The sequence below is a fragment of the Panicum virgatum genome, chromosome 7K (assembly GCF_016808335.1).
Source record: "Panicum virgatum strain AP13 chromosome 7K, P.virgatum_v5, whole genome shotgun sequence".
Taxonomy (NCBI): Eukaryota; Viridiplantae; Streptophyta; class Magnoliopsida; order Poales; family Poaceae; genus Panicum; species Panicum virgatum.
The window spans coordinates 16,527,889-16,546,360 of NC_053142.1; the positions used below are offsets into that span (position 1 = coordinate 16,527,889).

Sequence of the window (18,472 nt, forward strand, 5' to 3'; positions counted from 1 at the left end):
CGTCGTCTAAAAAACCAGTGTCAACCAACATCCTGTTAACAGGTTTACCGTTGATGAAGCCCTTGAGATACAGCCCCTTCAAATGTTTGTAGATTTTTTCCTTTGGCTTCTCGAAGATGATCGGCTGGGGGCCAAGATCCAACTGCGCAATAGGCAAATCCTCCGGCTGGGGTGCCCGGAACTCTGATGGGAGCATGAATACCATGTTCACATTAGCCGATGGCTTCTCATCGGCTTTTGTCTTCTTGGGGCGCCACTCTTTTCTTGGAGGGCGCCTTTCCACCCTTCGCGTGTGCCTAACCTGTTCCGCGAGATCCGGACGCGCCTTCCTCAGCACGTCAAGGTATCATGATTCTGCCTCTTCTAGATTGCGCAGGCGCTGCACTCTACGCTTCTGCGAGTGATTAAGCCGTTAGGACACCACCGTGGGCGTTGGTAACTGTCTTCTTCTTCTGGCTCGAGATCACCCCTGGTCGGCCGCTCAACGTGATCGTCGTGACGCACTTTGGGCCCAAGCGCCGGAACACCGATGTCTCCCCTGACTAGCGTGTTCGAGGCCTGCACTCCAGACAATCATCTATAGTGGGCAATCGGCTCATGCCGGAATTCCAACAGTACCTGAAGAACGGGCAATGCCAGTGGTTGCGTATAGCTTGGCGTCTTCCCAACGTCCTTCCTGTGCGGTGCTCATACTCATCTTCTTCCGATTGATATCAGCGACGCAGCTTGTGCTGATATTCATATTTTTCTAGAAGCCGATCGGAAGCTGGAAGCTGATTACGGATGTGACGCCCTTGTTCTTCAGTAATATGCTACCGCCCTGGCTTATTTTGATCTTGGGGCCGTTTGCCAGAAACGGCCACTCTCCTTTGCTCGTCACGACGGCGTACAGGCCCCGCCATGTTGATCTGGAACGAAAAATTCTAGCCTGTAGGAGTGAAGTCCGACAACTCTACCACGTTGGCTTGTGGAAAGGGCTTCGTGTCGACCTTCATCGTGTGTTGAGCCAGGATTAATCGGCCTTGCTCGATAGTCGATTGAATCTGATGACGCAGCTCCTTGCATTCACCCGTGTCATGAGTGAATGAGCGATGCCATTTACAGTATAACCCCCCCTGCAACTCTTGTGCAGTTGGCAGCTTGTGATTCTCTGGGAGCTTCAGCTATTTTTCTTTGAGGAGTAGATCAAATATCTGCTCTGCTTTGGCCACATCGAAGTCGAAGCTCTTCACAAGCCCCTGCTGTTTGATCCATTTGCACGGGACGGGGTTTGCCCCCCGAGTCCACTCTGCCATGGCCACTTCTTGTTCCTCACCAGAGTCATCAGATTCATCCGCTTGGGCAATGTTCACATGGCGCTTGAACTTGTCCTGGTACAGCTCAGGATGGTAAAGCTCATATGCCGTAAGCTTCTGCACCAGGTGCGCCAGAGATGCAAACTCCAACTGGAAAGCCATATCCTTTATTGGCTTAGCGAGTCCCAGAACTGCCAGATCGACTGCCTCCTTCTCCGTGATGCGTGACGAGTAGCATCGATTCTTGACCTCTCTGAAGCGCTGTATGTATTCCAACACAGTCTCTCCTCGCTTCTACCTGACTTGGGCGAGGTCGGCAATCCCAGCTTCAGCAGCCTCTGAGTGATACTGAGTATGGAACAGATCCTCCAGCTGCCTCCAAGTTTGAATAGAATCTGGAGCCAATGACACGTACCATCCAAAAGCTGGGCCTGTAAGAGATTGGCCAAAGAACCAGACCCTCAACGGATCCGACACTGAGATCATCCCAAGCTGCATTAAGTATCGGCTCACATGCTCGATGGAGCTGGCTCCTTCTGACCCGTTGAACTTGGTGAACTCAGGGAGCCGATACTTGGGTGGCAACGGGATCAAGTCGTAATCACTCGGATATGGCTTGGAATAGCCGATCGCTTTTCTCTTGGGCAGGATGCCAAACTGGTCTCTCAGTATTGCACTGACCTACTCCACACTAAGAACTCCTGGGGCCAATGGCTCAGCGCTCGGTCCAGTAGCGTACTTTGCCAGCCACGCTTGTTTCTCTGCGTCTGCTCCAGAAGCTCCTGGGTTTACCAACTGCACCGAGCGTGTTGGATTGACGCTGTCAGGAATGTACGCGCACGTATAGCCGTACGAGATCTCCTTGGGTGGCTCGGTGAGGAACTGGCCTTCTCTAGGATCACCGCCGATCTTGTGTACGACATAGATCGGCGAACTCTGCTGTCCTGCTGCCGCGAGTGAGTAGGACACTGGCGGCCTAGATTGCAGTGCAGCTTCCCCCATTTGGCTCCCCATGACTGGTCCTGATGGGGAGTACTGGTTCTTGATCACCTCCTGGTCAATGCGATGTGCCACGCGCTCAAGTTCGTTCAGCAGGCTTTCCGAGTGCCGATGAAGCGTATGAGCCACCATATAGGCGTAGGGCCCTGGTGCGCTCCTCTGATGGCACAGACAAATCAACGTTGTCGAGAGCGCCCTCTGGTGAGAACCCCTTCCACCTGATGCCATGGTTGCGGGTCCTCTCAAAGGAGCCGATGAGATCGGCTTCGAACTGAGCTTTGACCTCATCATATTTCTGCTTATGTTCCAGAGTCAGCTCTTCATACGTGATAGGCTTGGTGACCAACGGAACCGGTGCTTGGTCATGAGCTCCTGTCATCTCTGCGGCGGGCATTGTTGTTAATGAAGGTCCCACCTGGCGTGCCAGAATGTGTTGTTGGCCGAAACCCACCGGCGAGCAGCGACAGGCAACATGAAGAGCCGGGAGGTCACCAGAGCGCTGGCAGGCACTGCTCCCTCGTCGACGGCCCGCAATTCTGTCACGCGCCCGAAGATTTCGGAGAATGTCGGGCGTGCCACCTGACCTATACCCGATTAGGAAGGTGCGAACGTGCTTGCGACGATTTGCCTGCATACACAAACACGTAGAAACGTAAGTCCGAGCCGTGGGGTCGGCTCCCCGGGATGACTCTTGCATCGGCTTTAAAGATACGATCGAGTCCCAGTGTCAGATCAGATCTATGTATCTGATATCAGTGGATGACGCATATAATTATGGAGACTGCTTCAATTAAACCTATCTAATCTAATCTACGATGGTAAAAGCTTCACTGCTAGATCGGAACATCCTACACGTGATTGGGCCTAATGAACGTAATAAATAACTAAACCATAACCAAAAACAGAGGCCTAAGAACTAGCAAGAGCCGATTCCCGAATCAATTCCCTGTTAAGACTAAAGCAAAGCATCTAACACGTCACCGGATCATCCAATCCGTTTGCAAGGCCTAACCTAGCAGATATTACGCCAACTCTTAAGAATAAGAGCAAACCATAATAGAATAGATCTATTGGATCGAAAGAAGCAGGGTGCTGCCTTTACGCAGCTAACTCTATGCAATAAGAGCTAGTATAAGATGATGACATGATCGCGTAAAGACAACATGATATTCATAGACAATAAGCAACAAAAGCATGATAGATCTACTAAGACTATGCTACGAACACCAAGATAACTAGTACTACTTGCCATCAAAAATGCTTCATCACGAGTAATATCAAGGTAAAAGCAAGAACAACGCTGCCCTGATCACGAGAAGCGATCAGGACAGCATGGCGCTTACTTGGATGAAACCCTAGGGTTAGGGATGGCGATGCGCCGAGAATTGTTGTTTGCGAGACGTGATGACGTTCTCTCTTTTATGGAAAACATAGGGTACATATTTATAGTCCGGAGACTTGGGAAACAATGTAAACTAATCTTGTCCCATTCGGACTCTATCTCTAATCTTGAACTAAATCTAAAGATACATGGCCCATGTGGCCCAAATGCTCACACAGGAGCCGATTTACAAGCCTTCTAAATCTTCTGCTTTAAGCCCAACTTGCTTTCGGCCCATAAATTAACCCTGTTAATTTATGGCGATAACAATCCTTTACGTAACCTAGACAAGACTCGATGACTTCCTCAGTACTATACCCCTCTATCATGGACCCCTCGGGATGAGCACGATTTAGTACGTATCGGTTGAGGATGGACATAAAACGTTCATACGTCCACATTTCATGAAGGTAAAGTGGACCAAGTGCCCGTATCTGGTCGACCATGTAAATCATTAGGTGTTCGGTTATGTCAAAAAACTCCGGAAGGAAGCACATCTCGAGCTGCGCCATAGTTTCCGCAATGAATTCTTTGAGATCCTGCAACTCGTCTTCATCTATCACCTTTTGTGAAATCCTATTGAAGAAGTAACACAACCGAGTGATTACCATCCTTACACATACTGGCTTGATTGCTCTGATTGCAATCGGGAGGAACAACATCAGCAACACATGACAATCATGACAGTTATAGCCGCATAGTGACAAATCTTTCATCGACACTAGTTTCCTTATGTTGGACGTGAAATGACTAGGGACTCTGATCCCTTTTAAGCTCTCGCACATTGCCTTCTTCTCATCACGTGTCAAGTTGTAGCTAGCTAGGGGAAGTTCGTATCTACCATTCTCTTTTTCAACAGGGTGAAGATCTTTTCTTATCTTCATGGCTACCAAGTCCTGTCGTGACTTGTACGTATCCCTTGTTTTGGCAGATGTCCCTAGGAGGAGCCCAATTGTGTTACCAAACACATTCTTCTTGAGGTGCATACCATCAATTGCACGGCGGACCTCAAGATCTGCCCAATACGGCAAGTACTTGTAGAAAATGGACTGTTTCTTGAATGGTACGCCTTCGATAGGTGCCTTATCTCTCTTTATCTTCTTCCCATCTTCCTTCTTCTCCCCATAAATAACCTTGATGTTTCGGACCATATTGAAAACATAATGCCCGTCTCGTCGTTCTGGAGTAGAACGGAATTCAGGGTTGCCATCAAAATGATTATAGAACTTCTTACTTTGGTACATATGCCCCTCAACCAAGAAACATATGTATCCAAGGTAAACTACCTTCCGAGAACCCTCAAGGAAAGACGATACGGTGTCATCCACGCACATCATGCATCCCGTCCTTCCTTTGATCTGTCCTGACAGGACAAACAATGCCTGATAATCATGGATAGTGATGAATATAATAGCTCTAAGATTAAAGGGCTGTCGTGCAAAACCATCATATATATCGATACCGTCCTTTCATAAAGTTTCCATCTCTTGCATCAGAGGCTCAAGAAAAACATCTATATCAATGTTGGGATGCTTGGGACACTGTATAAGCATGGATAGCAAAAGATATTTCCTCTTCTGACACAGCCATGTAGGCAGGCTGTACATTGTTAGTATCACTGGCCATGTGCTGTGGGTGCTACTTCTTTCACCAAACGGATTCATTCCATCTGTACTCAACGTGAACCGAACATTTCGTGGGTCATTCCCAAATTCTAGATAGTATTTGTCATTGAATTTCTTCCACTGCCGAGCATCAGCTGGATGTCCGAGTTTACCGTCACCCTTTTTGCGCTTATCTGAATCCCACCATCGCATCAGCTCAACATCCTTTGGGTTTGAGAAGAAACGCCTAAGGCGATCGGAAACTGGGAGGTACCACATAACCATGGCGGGAATTCTGCTCTACTTCTCAGAAATGCCTAAAGTAGCATCATCTGGCTCAACGAAGGCCCCCTTATTCGCATTGGTTGGATCTTGATTGTCATCACCACAGTATCCAGCATTGTTTTTGTACCGACTTGCGGAACATATAGGTTATTTCTTCAGGTCTTTAAAAGTGTCCCCACATTACAATATACAATGATTAGGACACGCATGGATTCTTTCCACACCCATGGTGAATAGGCTGACAAGCTTCTTTGCTCTGTATGTGTTGGCTAGCACTTTATTTGGCTTTGGAAGCAACCTAGCCAAGATACGCAGCAGATCATTGAAACTACCATCTGACCAACTATGCTTAGCCTTCAGACTCACAGCTCAAGTATGAAATGAAGCATGGTCTAGTGTTTCGGGCATCCCTTTGAGCGGTCATAAATAAGTTCCTCAGCTGATTTTTTCACCGTCTCGAAGTTTGCTAATCTGCGGGCACTAGCAACCAATACCTCCGCTTTGGTGTGGCGCAACAACTGGCCGAGAAAATCACCATTGTCAAGTTCATCATCACTACTATCACCATCCATGGGACAGTCGACGTCATCACCATGGGATCCACCAATACCACCATCATCATCATCAGCATCATCATCATTGTCGTCGACATCATCATCATCTCCGCCGCCATGAAATAAGAATAAACCAATCTGTTAAAATCCTCGTCTTGTACGATTTCAACAAGTGGATTATCCGCCTGACATGGAGCATCCGTCTCGCCATGTTTCTTCCAGACCGTGTAGTCCTTGACAAAACCTCTCACAATCACATGCGATCTGATTATAGTTGGGTCACTGAATACTCTCAAATCTGGCAGTCATTGCATGGGAAATGCATCAGCTGTGTCTTCTCATTTCTTGCATGGTTCTCAGCAACTTGAATGAATTTGTTAAGCTCTGCACAAAAATAGGTGTCTGTCCTTTTTACAGTGTACATCCATGTCCTATCTATCTCGGAATAGTAACAAATAATTCAAATGAATTAAAAAAGCAACTACTTACGTCGACCCCATCGGCCGTTTCCTTGTACCCGGAAGCCATCTGTGCCAAATCATTGCCTTCATTGTTCAGAGTCCTGCGTTTCCAGTGGAAATTGATGTACCTGAATTGTGACATCAACTCACGGTACTGCATCCATATCGGAAAAAGAGCCTCGCTCTCACTTCTATATTCTTCCGTGAGCTGAGAAATCACCAGCTTTGAATCTCCAAAAATTTCCACCGCTTCTGCACCAGCTTCGAGGAGCAGTTCCATCCCTTTGCGAACGGCTTCATATTCCACCAAATTATTGGTGCATGGGGCAGTCATCCTGATGGAGAAGGAGTAAGTCGCCCCTCGAGGTGAGACCAACAGAATTCCCACACCGCATCCATCATCACAAGCCAATCCATCAAAAAACATAGCCCAAGCACTGAATAAATAGTGCAGCAATATCAGTGCTGATCCTGTCTGCAACAAGATCCGCCAGTGCCTGTCCTTTGACTGCTTTTGCAGGCTGATATCGAATATCGAACTCTGACAATGCAAACATCCATTTTCCAAGCCGGCCTTTCAGAACAGGAGCCGACAGCATGTGCTTTATGACATCCGATTTGCATATGACAATTGTTTCCGCCGAGAGCAAAATATGACGAAGCTTTGTACATGTAAAGAATAAGCAAAGGCAAAGCTTCTCGATTTCAGGATACCTGGTCTCGACGTCTAACATGCGCCTGCTAAGGTAGAAAACCACCCTCTCCTGGCCGTCGTGCTTCTAGATTAACACCGAAGCAATGGAAGTGTCACCCACAGATAGGTACACATAGAACGGCCTATCTTGCTGAGGAGGAACCAACACTGGAGGCTTTGATAAATATTCTTTGATTTCATCGAAAGCTTGTTGCTGTTCTGCCCCCCAGCGAAACTCATCATCGGATTTGATCTTCACTAAACCCATGAATGGTTCGATGCGCCCAGATAGATTAGAAATAAATCGTTTGACAAAGTTAATTTTACCGATGAGCTTCTGCAATTCTTTCTTCGTAGTAGGTGGCTTCATCATTTTCACAGCTTCTTGACTCTTCAAGCCGATCTCGATTCCCCGTTCATGCACCAGGAATCCCAAAAATTGACCGGCCGATACTCCAAAAGCACATTTCATCGGGTTCATTTTGAGCCCAAACTTCCGAGTCCGCTCCAAGACTCAACACAGATCTTCTAGATGCCCCCCAGCTGACTTGGACTTGACCACGACATCATGAATATAAATTTCTACTAGTTTACATCATGAATATAAATTTCTACTAGTTTGTCGATGAGATAATGAAAAATGTAATTCATGGCACGTTGGTACGTTGCACCGGCATTTTTCAATCCAAAGTTCATAACTAAGTACTCGAACAAGCCGACCGCGCCTGGTACTCTGAACGCAGTCTTGTTCACATCTTCTGGGGCCATGAAGATCTGGTTGTAGCTAGTATTACCGTCCATAAAACTCATCATTTTGTGGCCGGCAGCTGCGTTGATCAATGTCTCTGCAATAGGCATCGGGTATTCGTCCTTTGGCGTCGCCCTGTTGAGATCTCTAAAATCGACGCAGACATGCCATCGGCCATCCTTCTTTTGTACCGGTACCATGCTGGAGATCCATTCTGCATACCGACACGGCCTGATGAACCCAGCATCCAACATCTTCTCTACCTCTTTCTTGACTTCATCTAGGACTTCGGCCTTCATCTGACGTGCTCGTTGCTGAAACGGCCGAAACCCTTCTTGAGCGGGAGCCGATGCTTGATGATGCTTCTGTCCAGACCGGTCATCTCAGTGTAGACCCTTGCGAAACAATCCCGGTACTCTTTCAGCAGTGCAATCATCTCCTCACACAAGTCCGGATCCAACTTTTTGCTGATAAATGTTGGCCGTGGCTTATCCCCAGGACCGATGTCAACCTCCTCTAAATCATCAGCTGATGTGAACCCGTATCCCAGCTTGCCGTCGTCTGAAAAATCAGCTGCGAACGTGGGCGAGTCTTCGTTATCCACAAGATCAGTGGCAAACATAGGGAGATGACAAGAAAAATTATTTGGCCAACCGCACGGGCTGGCCGTTTCTATGCTTCCATTACCATTCGAAACCAAATAGTCAATGAGTGGCCTACTGCCAGAGCAGGCCATCGTATGTACATGATGTAACAATCCCGACCCCAAATAGGGTTTTTCTATTTTTTGGGACCGGTCGCTGGGACCGGCCTCTCTAACTCTATTACACCCGTAGCATGCCAGGACGTGTTTACTTTGTGAGGCCGGTGGATAAGACCAGCCTTAGTCCATTTTTTGTCGCCTCGATCCGATCACAGTCTTCCAGTGAAATCCCTGAGATTGGCTCTTGTCCTTCTGCGTCCCAGACATTCATATCTGCGAGCGAGACCTCACTGGAATTGTCTGCATGAACCACTTCTACTTCATCGCCATCCCATTGGACCAGATACTGATGCATCGTGGAAGGGATACAACAGTTGGTGTGAATCCAATCTCTCCCAAGCAGCATCGTGTATGTACTCTTGCTGTTGACGATGAAGAACGAAGTCGGGATCGTCTTGCGGCCCACTGTCAATTCCACATTGAGAACCCCCATTGCCTCTGATGGTTGCCCGTTGAAGTCATTGAGCATCACGTTGGTCTTGATGAGGTCGGCAGAAGAACGTCCCAACTGGCGCAGCACTGAATATGGCATCAGGTTGACTGCAGCACCAGTGTCAACGAACATCATGTTAACGGGTTTACCGTTGATGAAGCCCTTGAGATACGGCCCCTTCAAATGTTTGTAGCTTTTTTCCTTTGGCTTCTCGAAGATGATCGGCTGGGGGCCAAGATCCAACTGCGCAATAGGCAAATCCTCCGGCTGGGGTGCCCGGAACTCTGATGGGAGCACGATTACCATGTTCACATCAGCCGATGGCTTTTCATCGGCTTTTGTCTGCTTGGGGCGCCACTCTTTTCTTGGAGGGTGCCTTTCCACCCTTCGCGCGTGCCTAACCTGTTCCGCGAGATCCGGACGCGCCTTCCTCAGCACGTCAAGGTATCATGCTTCTGCCTCTTCTAGATTGTGCAAGCACTACACTCTGCGCTTCTGCGAGCGATTAAGCCCGTCAGGACACCACCGTGGGCGATGGTACCTGTCTTCTTCTTCTGTCTCGAGATCACCCCTGGTCGGCCGCTCAACGTGATCGTCGTGAAGCACTATGGGCCCCAAGCACCGGAACACCGATGTCTCGCCTGACTAGTGTGTCCGAGGCCTGCACTCCAGACAATCATCTATAGTGGGCAATCGGCTCATGCCGGAATTCCAACAGTACCTGAAGAACGGGCAATGCCAGTGGTCGTGTATAGCTTGGCGTCTTCCCAGCATCCTCCCTGTGTGGTGCTCATAATCCTCTTCTTCCGATTGATATCGGCGACGCAGCTTGTGCTGATATTCATATTTTTCCAGAAGCCGTTCGGAAGCTGGAAGATGATTACGGATGTGACGCACTTGTTCTTCAGTAATATGCTGCCGCCCTGGCTTATTTTGATCTTGGGGCCATTTGCCAGAAATAGCCTCTCTCCTTTGCTCGTCACGACGGTGTACAGGCCCCGCCATGTTGATCTGGAACGAAAAATTCTGGCCTGTAGGAGTGAAGTCCGACAACTCTACCACGTTGGCTTGTGGGAAGGGCTTCGTGTCGACCTTCATCATGTGTTGAGCCAGGATTAATCGGCCTTGCTCGATAGCCGATTGAATCTGACGACGCAGCTCCTTGCATTCACCAGTGTCATGAGTGAACGAGTGATGTCATTTACAGTAAAACCTCCCCTACAACTCTTGTGCGGTTGGTAGCTTGTGATTCTCTGGGAGCTTCAGCTATTTTTCTTTGAGGAGCAGATCAAATATCTGCTCTGCTTTGGCCACATCGAAGTCGAAGCTCTTCACAAGCCCCTGCTGTTTGATCCATTTGCACGGGACGGGGTTTGCCCCCCGAGTCCACTCTGCCATGGCCACTTCTTGTTCCTTACCAGAGTCTTTAGATTCATCCGCTTGGGCCATGTTCACATGGCGCTTGAACTTGTCCTGGTACAGCTCAGGATGGTAAAGCTCATATGCCGTAAGCTTCTAGACCAGGTGCGCCAGAGATGCGAACTCCAACTGGAAAGCCATATCCTTGATTGGCTTAGCGAGTCCCAGAACTGCCAAATCGACTGCCTCCATCTCCGTGATGCGTGACGAGTAGCGTCGATTCTTGACCTCTCTGAAGCGCTGTATGTATTCCGACACAGTCTCTCCTCGCTTCTGCCTGACTTGGGCGATGTCGGCAATCCCAGCTTCAGCAGCCTCTGAGTGATACTGAGTATGGAACTGATCCTCCAGCTGCCTCCAAGTTTGAATAGAATCTGGAGCCAATGACGCGTACCATCCAAAAGCTGGGCCTGCAAGAGATTGGCCGAAGAACCGGACCCTCAACGGATCTGACACTGAGATCATCCCAAGCTGCGCTAAGTATCGGCTCACATGCTCGATGGAGCTGGCTCCTTCTGACCCGTTGAACTTGGTGAACTCAGGGAGCCGATACTTGGGTGGCAACGGGATTAAGTCGTAATCACTCGGATACGGCTTGGAATAGCCGACCGCTGTTCTCTTGGGCAGGATGCCAAACTGGTCTCTCAGTATTGCACTGACCTGCTCCACACTAAGAACTCCTGGGGCCAATGGCTCAGCGCTCGGCCCAGTAGCATACTTTGCCAGCCACGCTTGTTTCTCTGCGTCTGCTCCAGAAGCTCCTGGGTTTACCAACTGCACCGAGCGTGTTGGATTGACGCTGTCAGGAATGTATGCGCACGTATAGCCGTACGGGATCTCCTTGGGTGGCTCGGTGAGGAACTGGCCTTCTCCAGGATCACCGCCGATCTTGTGTACGACATAGATCGGCAAACTCTGCTGTCCTGCTGCCGCGAGCGAGTAGGACACTGGCGGCCTAGATTGCAGTGCAACTTCCCCCCTTTGGCTCCCGAGGACTGGTCCTGATGGGGAGTACTGGTTCTTGATCACCTCCTGGTCAACGCGATGTGCCACGCGCTCAAGTTCGTTCACCAGGCTTTCTGAGTGCCGATTAAGCGTATGAGCCACCATATAGTTCATCTCCTGGCGTAGGGCCCTGGTGCGCTCCTCTGACGGCACAGACATATCAACATTGTCGAGAGCACCCTCTGGTGAGAACCCCTTCCACCTGATGCCATGGTTGCGGGTCCTCTCAAAGGAGCCGATGAGATCGGCTTCGAACTGAGCTTTGACCTCATCATATTTCTGCTTATGTTCCAGAGTCAGATCTTTATACATGACAGGCTTGGTGACTGGCGGAACCGGTGCTTAGTCATGAGCTCCTGTCATCTCTGCGGCGGGCATTGTTGTTAATGAAGGTCCCACCTGGCGTGCCAAAATGTGTTGTCGGTCGAAACCCACCGGCGAGCAGCGACAGGCAACACGAAGAGCCGGGAGGTCACCGGAGCGCTGGCAGGCACTGCTCCCTCGTCGACGGCCCGCAATTCCATCACGCAACCGAAGATTCCGGAGAATGTCGGGTGTGCCACCTGATCTATACCCGATCAGGAAGGTACGAACGTGCTTGCGACGATTTGCCTGCATATACAAACATGTGGAAACGTAAGTCCGAGCCATGGGGTCGGCTCCCCGGGACGACTCTTGCATTGGCTTTAAAGAGCCGATCGAGTCCCGGTGTCAGATCAGATCTATGTATCTGATATCAGTGGATGAAGCATGTAATTATGGAGACTGCTTCAATTAAACCTAGCTAATCTAATCTACGATGGTAAAAACTTCACTGCTAGATCGGAACATCCTACACGTGATTGGGCCTAATGAACATAATAAATAACTAAACCATAACAAAAAACAGAGGCCTAAGAACTAGCAAGAGCCGATTCCCAGATCAATTCCCTGTTAGGACTAAAGCAAAGCATCTAACACATCACCGGATCATCCAATCCGTTTGGAAGGCCTAACCTAGCAAATATTACACCAACTCTTAAGAATAAGAGCAAACCATAATATAATAGATCTATTAGATGGAAAAGAAGCAGGGTGTTGCCTTTACGCAGCTAACTCTATGCAACAAGAGCTAGTATAAGATGATGACATGATCGCGTAAAGACAACATGATATTCGTAGACAATAAGCAACAAAAGCATGATAGATCTACTAAGACTGTGCTACGAACACCAAGATAACTAGTACTACTTGCCATCAAAAATGCTTCAGCACGAGTAATACCAAGGTAAAAGCAAGAACAACGCTGCCCTGATCGCGAGAAGCGATCAGGATAGCATGGCGCTTACTTGGATGAAACCCTAGGGTTAGGGATGGCGATGCGCCGAGAATTGTTGTTTGCGAGACGTGATGACGTTCTCTCTTTTATGAATAACATAGGGTACATATTTATAGTTCAGAGACTTGGGAAACAATCAGTCTGCACATTGTGCAATGCCTGCCCCAGATCGTCGCTGGGATCATTTTCTGCTACATCTACTTCGGGCTCTTCCATGGGAATATCGTCCTCGAATGCACCGATTCCAGCATTCCCAGAAAAGTGGTCGTCAAAATCTTCTTCTTCATTGTCTTCCATGGTAACCCCCTGTTCTCCGTGCTTCGTCCAACAAACATACTTCTCCATGAAACCATTTGCGAAAATGTGGCTGTGTAGGATTCTTGAAGATGAGTAATCCTTGTTATTGTTGCAATGAACACACGGGCAGCACATAAAACCATTCTGCTTGTTTGCCTCAGCCACAGACAAAAAATAATGCAGGCCATCAATGAATTCTTTCAAACGTCGGTCAGCATTGTACATCCATTGCTGGTCCATCTGCATTTTAAATAAATCGATTTGAATTCTTTACACGTATCGAATAAATAAAATATATCAAACCTAAATTAAACTAAATGTAACATAACATGAATAATTAAAAGATATGCAATATCCATCATACATCTTGATTAATTAAAAGGAGTACTTAATCCATTACAGAACTTAACAAAGGAGTACTATACATGAAACTTAAAAATTCGGTCAACAACACATTGGTTTTCAACCGTCCTTGCGTTGGAACGTAGAATGCTCTAACGGATTTCTTGCTGGCGCAGAAGAAGATGGCGGAGCTGAAACCTCCGAGTTTGGTGGTGATGAACCGTAACGCCGCAATAAATCCTCAAGATCAAATGGAGGTTCCTCGCCCCTTGCCATGTATTCTCTATATTCTTTTTCCAAATAACGGATCGCTGCCCTATGAAAAGCACTAGGTTTTTTGGACCGACGACCTACTCAAATTGTGCCCTTCTCTCCAGAAGGACAACGATCACCCCCACCGGCGCCACTCCCTCCAGCTGCTGAAGCCATATTTTACTGAAAAATACCTTTATTTTCCACAAAATTATAAATTCTTACCATTACAATGCAAAAATTATTTACTATTACAATTACAATGATCAGATTAATAACTCTTGCAAATAACAATGAAATCATATAAAAAAGACGAAATGTATCATTAATCCTCAAGAAATCTCTAATTAATTGAAATAAATCTCTATAACTTCTAATTACTTTGACACCCTTCAGTTCCAGGAGTACACTCTTTTCAATATCCAGAAACCCTCTAGAAGAAAAATAAATCTTTATTTCTGAAAATGTATATGTCAGTAACCTCAACCCTGCGGTGATGACACTGCCTTTCGGGGGGACACGGTGCGGTACAAAGATGTCACCAATCGGCCAGTCGCTGCACCAACATTTACGATTAATAGGCACAGTCAGCATGCTCGTTGATATGCTCTCAGTACAACAACGGGCATGTTGACTGCGTCAAATGATGTCTTCTTATCAATCGGAAGTGCTGGTGATGCGACCAACCGATTTGAGACGTCCTTATAGCGCATCGTGTATCCCTGAAAGGTAGTGCCATCACCGTTGGATGGAGATTAACGACGTATACTTGTTTCGAAATAAAGATTTTTTTAGCTTCTAGATGGTTTCAATGTGAGCCTGATTAAATACATCACTAGAGTGTCAAAATAATCCATTCATAATACAAAAAATTCTATAATATACTCATTTCATTAATTCATTCATAAATAAAAAAATCAACTATCCACAATATGGTCATATATACAAGTGCATCACATGAAGTGTCTACACTCATTCTAAAAATTTGTACTATCCACATACTCATCTAAATCTAAAAGAAAATCACACCTACATATGCAATCTAGCTAGCTAAATGTCCAAGAAATGAGCTAGCTACACATTTTCTCTATTTCTAAAGCATGAAATGAGCTATACAAGCCAAGGAAGAAGAGAAAAACAAGCTCCAAACCATTAGCGCCGATGGATGGACGGGGAATCAAAGATCTTCACAAATGTGGTGAAGAAATGAGCAAGAACTCCTCTATCCCGAGCCAAGAATAGCAAGAAAACAAGTGAGCTGAATGGCTCGGGCAGGGGGGGAGGGAAGGGGATAAGGGGCCCAAGGCCTTTTGTCCCGGTTGGAGGCACCAACCGGGACAAAAGGGGGGACTTTTGTCCCGGTTGGTGGTTCCAACCGGGACAAAAGGCCCGCGTAGCCTTTTGTGTCCCGGTTGGCGGTTCCAACCAAGACAAAAGGCTACGCGGGCCTTTTGTCCCGGTTGGAACCACCAACCGAGACAAAAGGCCCCCATTTTGTCCCGGTTGGTGTCTCTAACCGGGACAAAAGGCCCCTGTCCCCCCGCTGGCCCGGCTAGCCGTTGGACCCGGGACAAAAGCCACCTATTGTCCCGGGTCCAAAGACTGTCGGGACAAATGGCCTGGAACAAAGCCTGTTTTGTATCAGTGAAGCCTTCCTCTGGCAGTCCGGTACATTCCACCCTCTAGCAGCTTAGATGACGCCCGTGCCGTGGCAGAGCTTGTCATTTTCTCGGCAATCGATGACCTACTAGAAAAAACAGGCATAGCTCCCAGCACCATCAATATACTAGTTGTCAACTGCAGTGTCTTTTCACCAGTTCCATCCTTGGGTGACATGATCCTGAACCGATATAAGCTTCGAGATGACATCCACAATGTGACCTTATCTGGGGTGGGTTGCAGTGCTGGATTAATCTCGGTGGGGCTTGCAAGAGACCTCCTTCGAGTTCGACCAGCAGCACAGCATGGTGCTCACGCTCTGGTTGTGTCTACAGAGACCATAACGCCCAACTTCTACAAGGGAAAGAACACTAGCATGCAAGTTACCAACATCCTCTTCCGCATGGGCGGCACAGCTGTGCTGCTATCTACATCCAAGTCTATGGCGCGGTTTCGGATCGCACACCTGGTCCGGACCACCACATGTGCTGATGACAGTTCTTACCACTGCATCTTTCACGAAGAAGATGTTGATGGCACGCTAGGCATGAATATATCTAGAAACATCTTAGCTACCGCTGCATTGAAGGCCAACTTCACTGCCATTGGGCCACTAGTTCTTCCACATTCAGTTCAACTATTTTACAAACTGTTTCTCATCATGATAAAGTATTCCAATGGACGGGTCAAGCAATACCATCCAGACTTCCGAAAAGCAGTCCAGCACTGGTGTATCCACCCCGGGGGACGACCAATGATCGACAAGGTTCAGCACAGCCTTGGTTTGTCAGACGAGCAGATGGAGCCGACGCGTATGACACTCCATCGGTTTGGAAACATGTCTAGCAGCACAATTTGGTATGAGTTGGCTTACATCGAGGCTAAGGGTCGAATGCGCAAGGGTGACCGGGTGTGGATGCTTGGCATTAGCTCTGGCTTCAAGTCCAATAGCGCTGTTTGGGACTGCATCCGACCAGCAGAGGTGGACAAGGCGTGGGCTAGCTGCATCTATAGATACCCAGTGGCTACCCCCACAGAAGCTTTGAATACTGTCTCGTGAAAAAAAAGGCAAGAAAATAAATAATGGAAGTGTTATTGCTACTATGGCAATATTAATAATCATAAGCACTGGTTCTAGCCTTCTAATGCATGCATGGCTTGCGTCATTTATGTAACTGTGTTAGGTGACTAGTATTCAAACTTGTACTCAGTTTGGTCTTTTATAGTGTCTGGCTTATATCTATACCTACGTAGCGTGTATGGTTGAGTATACAAAGGGCAGCCCCAAATATGTGAAAGGGAGCACCAATAGCACAACCAAAAGAATCAGCTAGCTGTTGTATGTTCTTCCAAAAGAAACGTTTATTGGAATCAGATTAGACTTTCTATAATTAATTTTCAGACTAGTGGATTTAGCAAACTTTTGTAGAAGATCTTTGAGGCGCATGAGTTGTGATGTGTCAACTTTCATGACTATTAAGGTATCATCAGCATACATATTGCACTATGGGGAAGTCTACCATCTTGTATGGAAGTGGTGGCTGAAATAAACCATGTCTTTAAGCAGTCCAGGACTTGTGTATCCACCCGGGGACGATCAGTGATCGACAAGGTTCAGCACAGCCTTGGTTTGGCAGTCGAGCAGATGGAGCCATCACGTATGACACTCCATCGGTTTGGAAACCTGTCACTACAACAGAACAGGTGGTTTGTCCCGGTTGGAAAACCCCTGTTGTCCCGGATTCCCAACCGGGACCGCCAAGGCGGGACAAGGGGGGGGGGGGCTGTCAGCCCGGGTTAGGGACCTGGGACAAAAGAGTACCTTTGGTCCCGGTTGAGAACACCAACCAGGACCAAAGGTGCTGCCAGGCCCGACGGTGATGGGAGTTTCGAACTGGCGGTGATGAGCTTTGTGTGGGAACATGATTGAATTCCAATGAAGAACCAACTTGTGACACTGTTTGAACATTCAAAACATGTAGTATGTCATTTATTCCCATTAATTCAAGCAAATGACGCATTTATAATTGAGCCTTGTGCATATATATTGGCAATCCGTAATTTAAATGTGCTTCCTTCATTTGATGATCTGGCCCCCATGCCATTGATTCAAATGGTCACATGTGCCATTGACACACATGTCATACATAATGAAAGGGGCAACAAATTCAGTATCAATTTTTACATTATAACTGGAGCTCCAGATCAGCATTTCTTCATCTCAAACTATGCTTATTCAGCCTGTTCCATTTCCTACAGTTACTTCTACCTGGTTTGGTGCAGCAGCTACAGCAAGCTATACCAAACGCACCCCTTGTATTTAACCCAGTTTTAGCACGAATGCCCTACTTTTACTTCTAGCTAGTAGCCTCATGAATAATTTTATGGGCTGACACTGCACTCTACAAAATGAACCTCCCATTATTTGATTGCTATTCACTACTACAAAGCATAGATATTGTAACACACACTTATAACACATAAGTCAATATGTTACAAAGAAGTTTTACAGTAACACAAAATTAAGTGTTCCGACAAATCTAGTAACACATAGTGTTTGGTTTGTAAAGTTGTGTTACTGATAAAGATTGTAGTAACACAAAACTAATGTTACACCTAAAGTATTACAAAGACGGTACTATCTTGTAACACAAAAAGATGTAAAAACCTGCATAGACACATTTCTTATATAGTAACACAAAATAATGATACATCTGTAATGTTACAAGGAAACATTCATATCTTACATCTGGCTTTAATTTCTAGGTAATATCATAAAGGCAAACACATATGAAAAATATTTTTTATTAATAATAAAGACTAGTTATTACTACAATCCTTGATCAATGCGACTAACACTTATAGTGCATGTTATCCATACCTACTGCTGGGCTAGCATGTGTAAGGATATCTTTATTAAGACTTGTTGCAAGTCAGCATGGAGAGTAACAATATTACATTGT

The 18,472-nt window shown here is 46.9% G+C and overlaps 1 protein-coding gene across 1 annotated transcript in view; it reads left to right on the plus strand.

Annotated features, from left to right (window-relative positions):
• LOC120639959 (3-ketoacyl-CoA synthase 6-like) overlaps positions 1-16,569 on the plus strand; it is a 48,881-nt gene extending 32,312 nt beyond the window's left edge. The window contains exon 2 of the mRNA XM_039915868.1: positions 15,515-16,569. Coding sequence (XP_039771802.1) covers positions 15,515-16,569 — 1,055 coding nt within the window. The remainder of the gene's footprint in view (positions 1-15,514) is intronic.
• Positions 16,570-18,472: the final 1,903 nt, after the last annotated feature.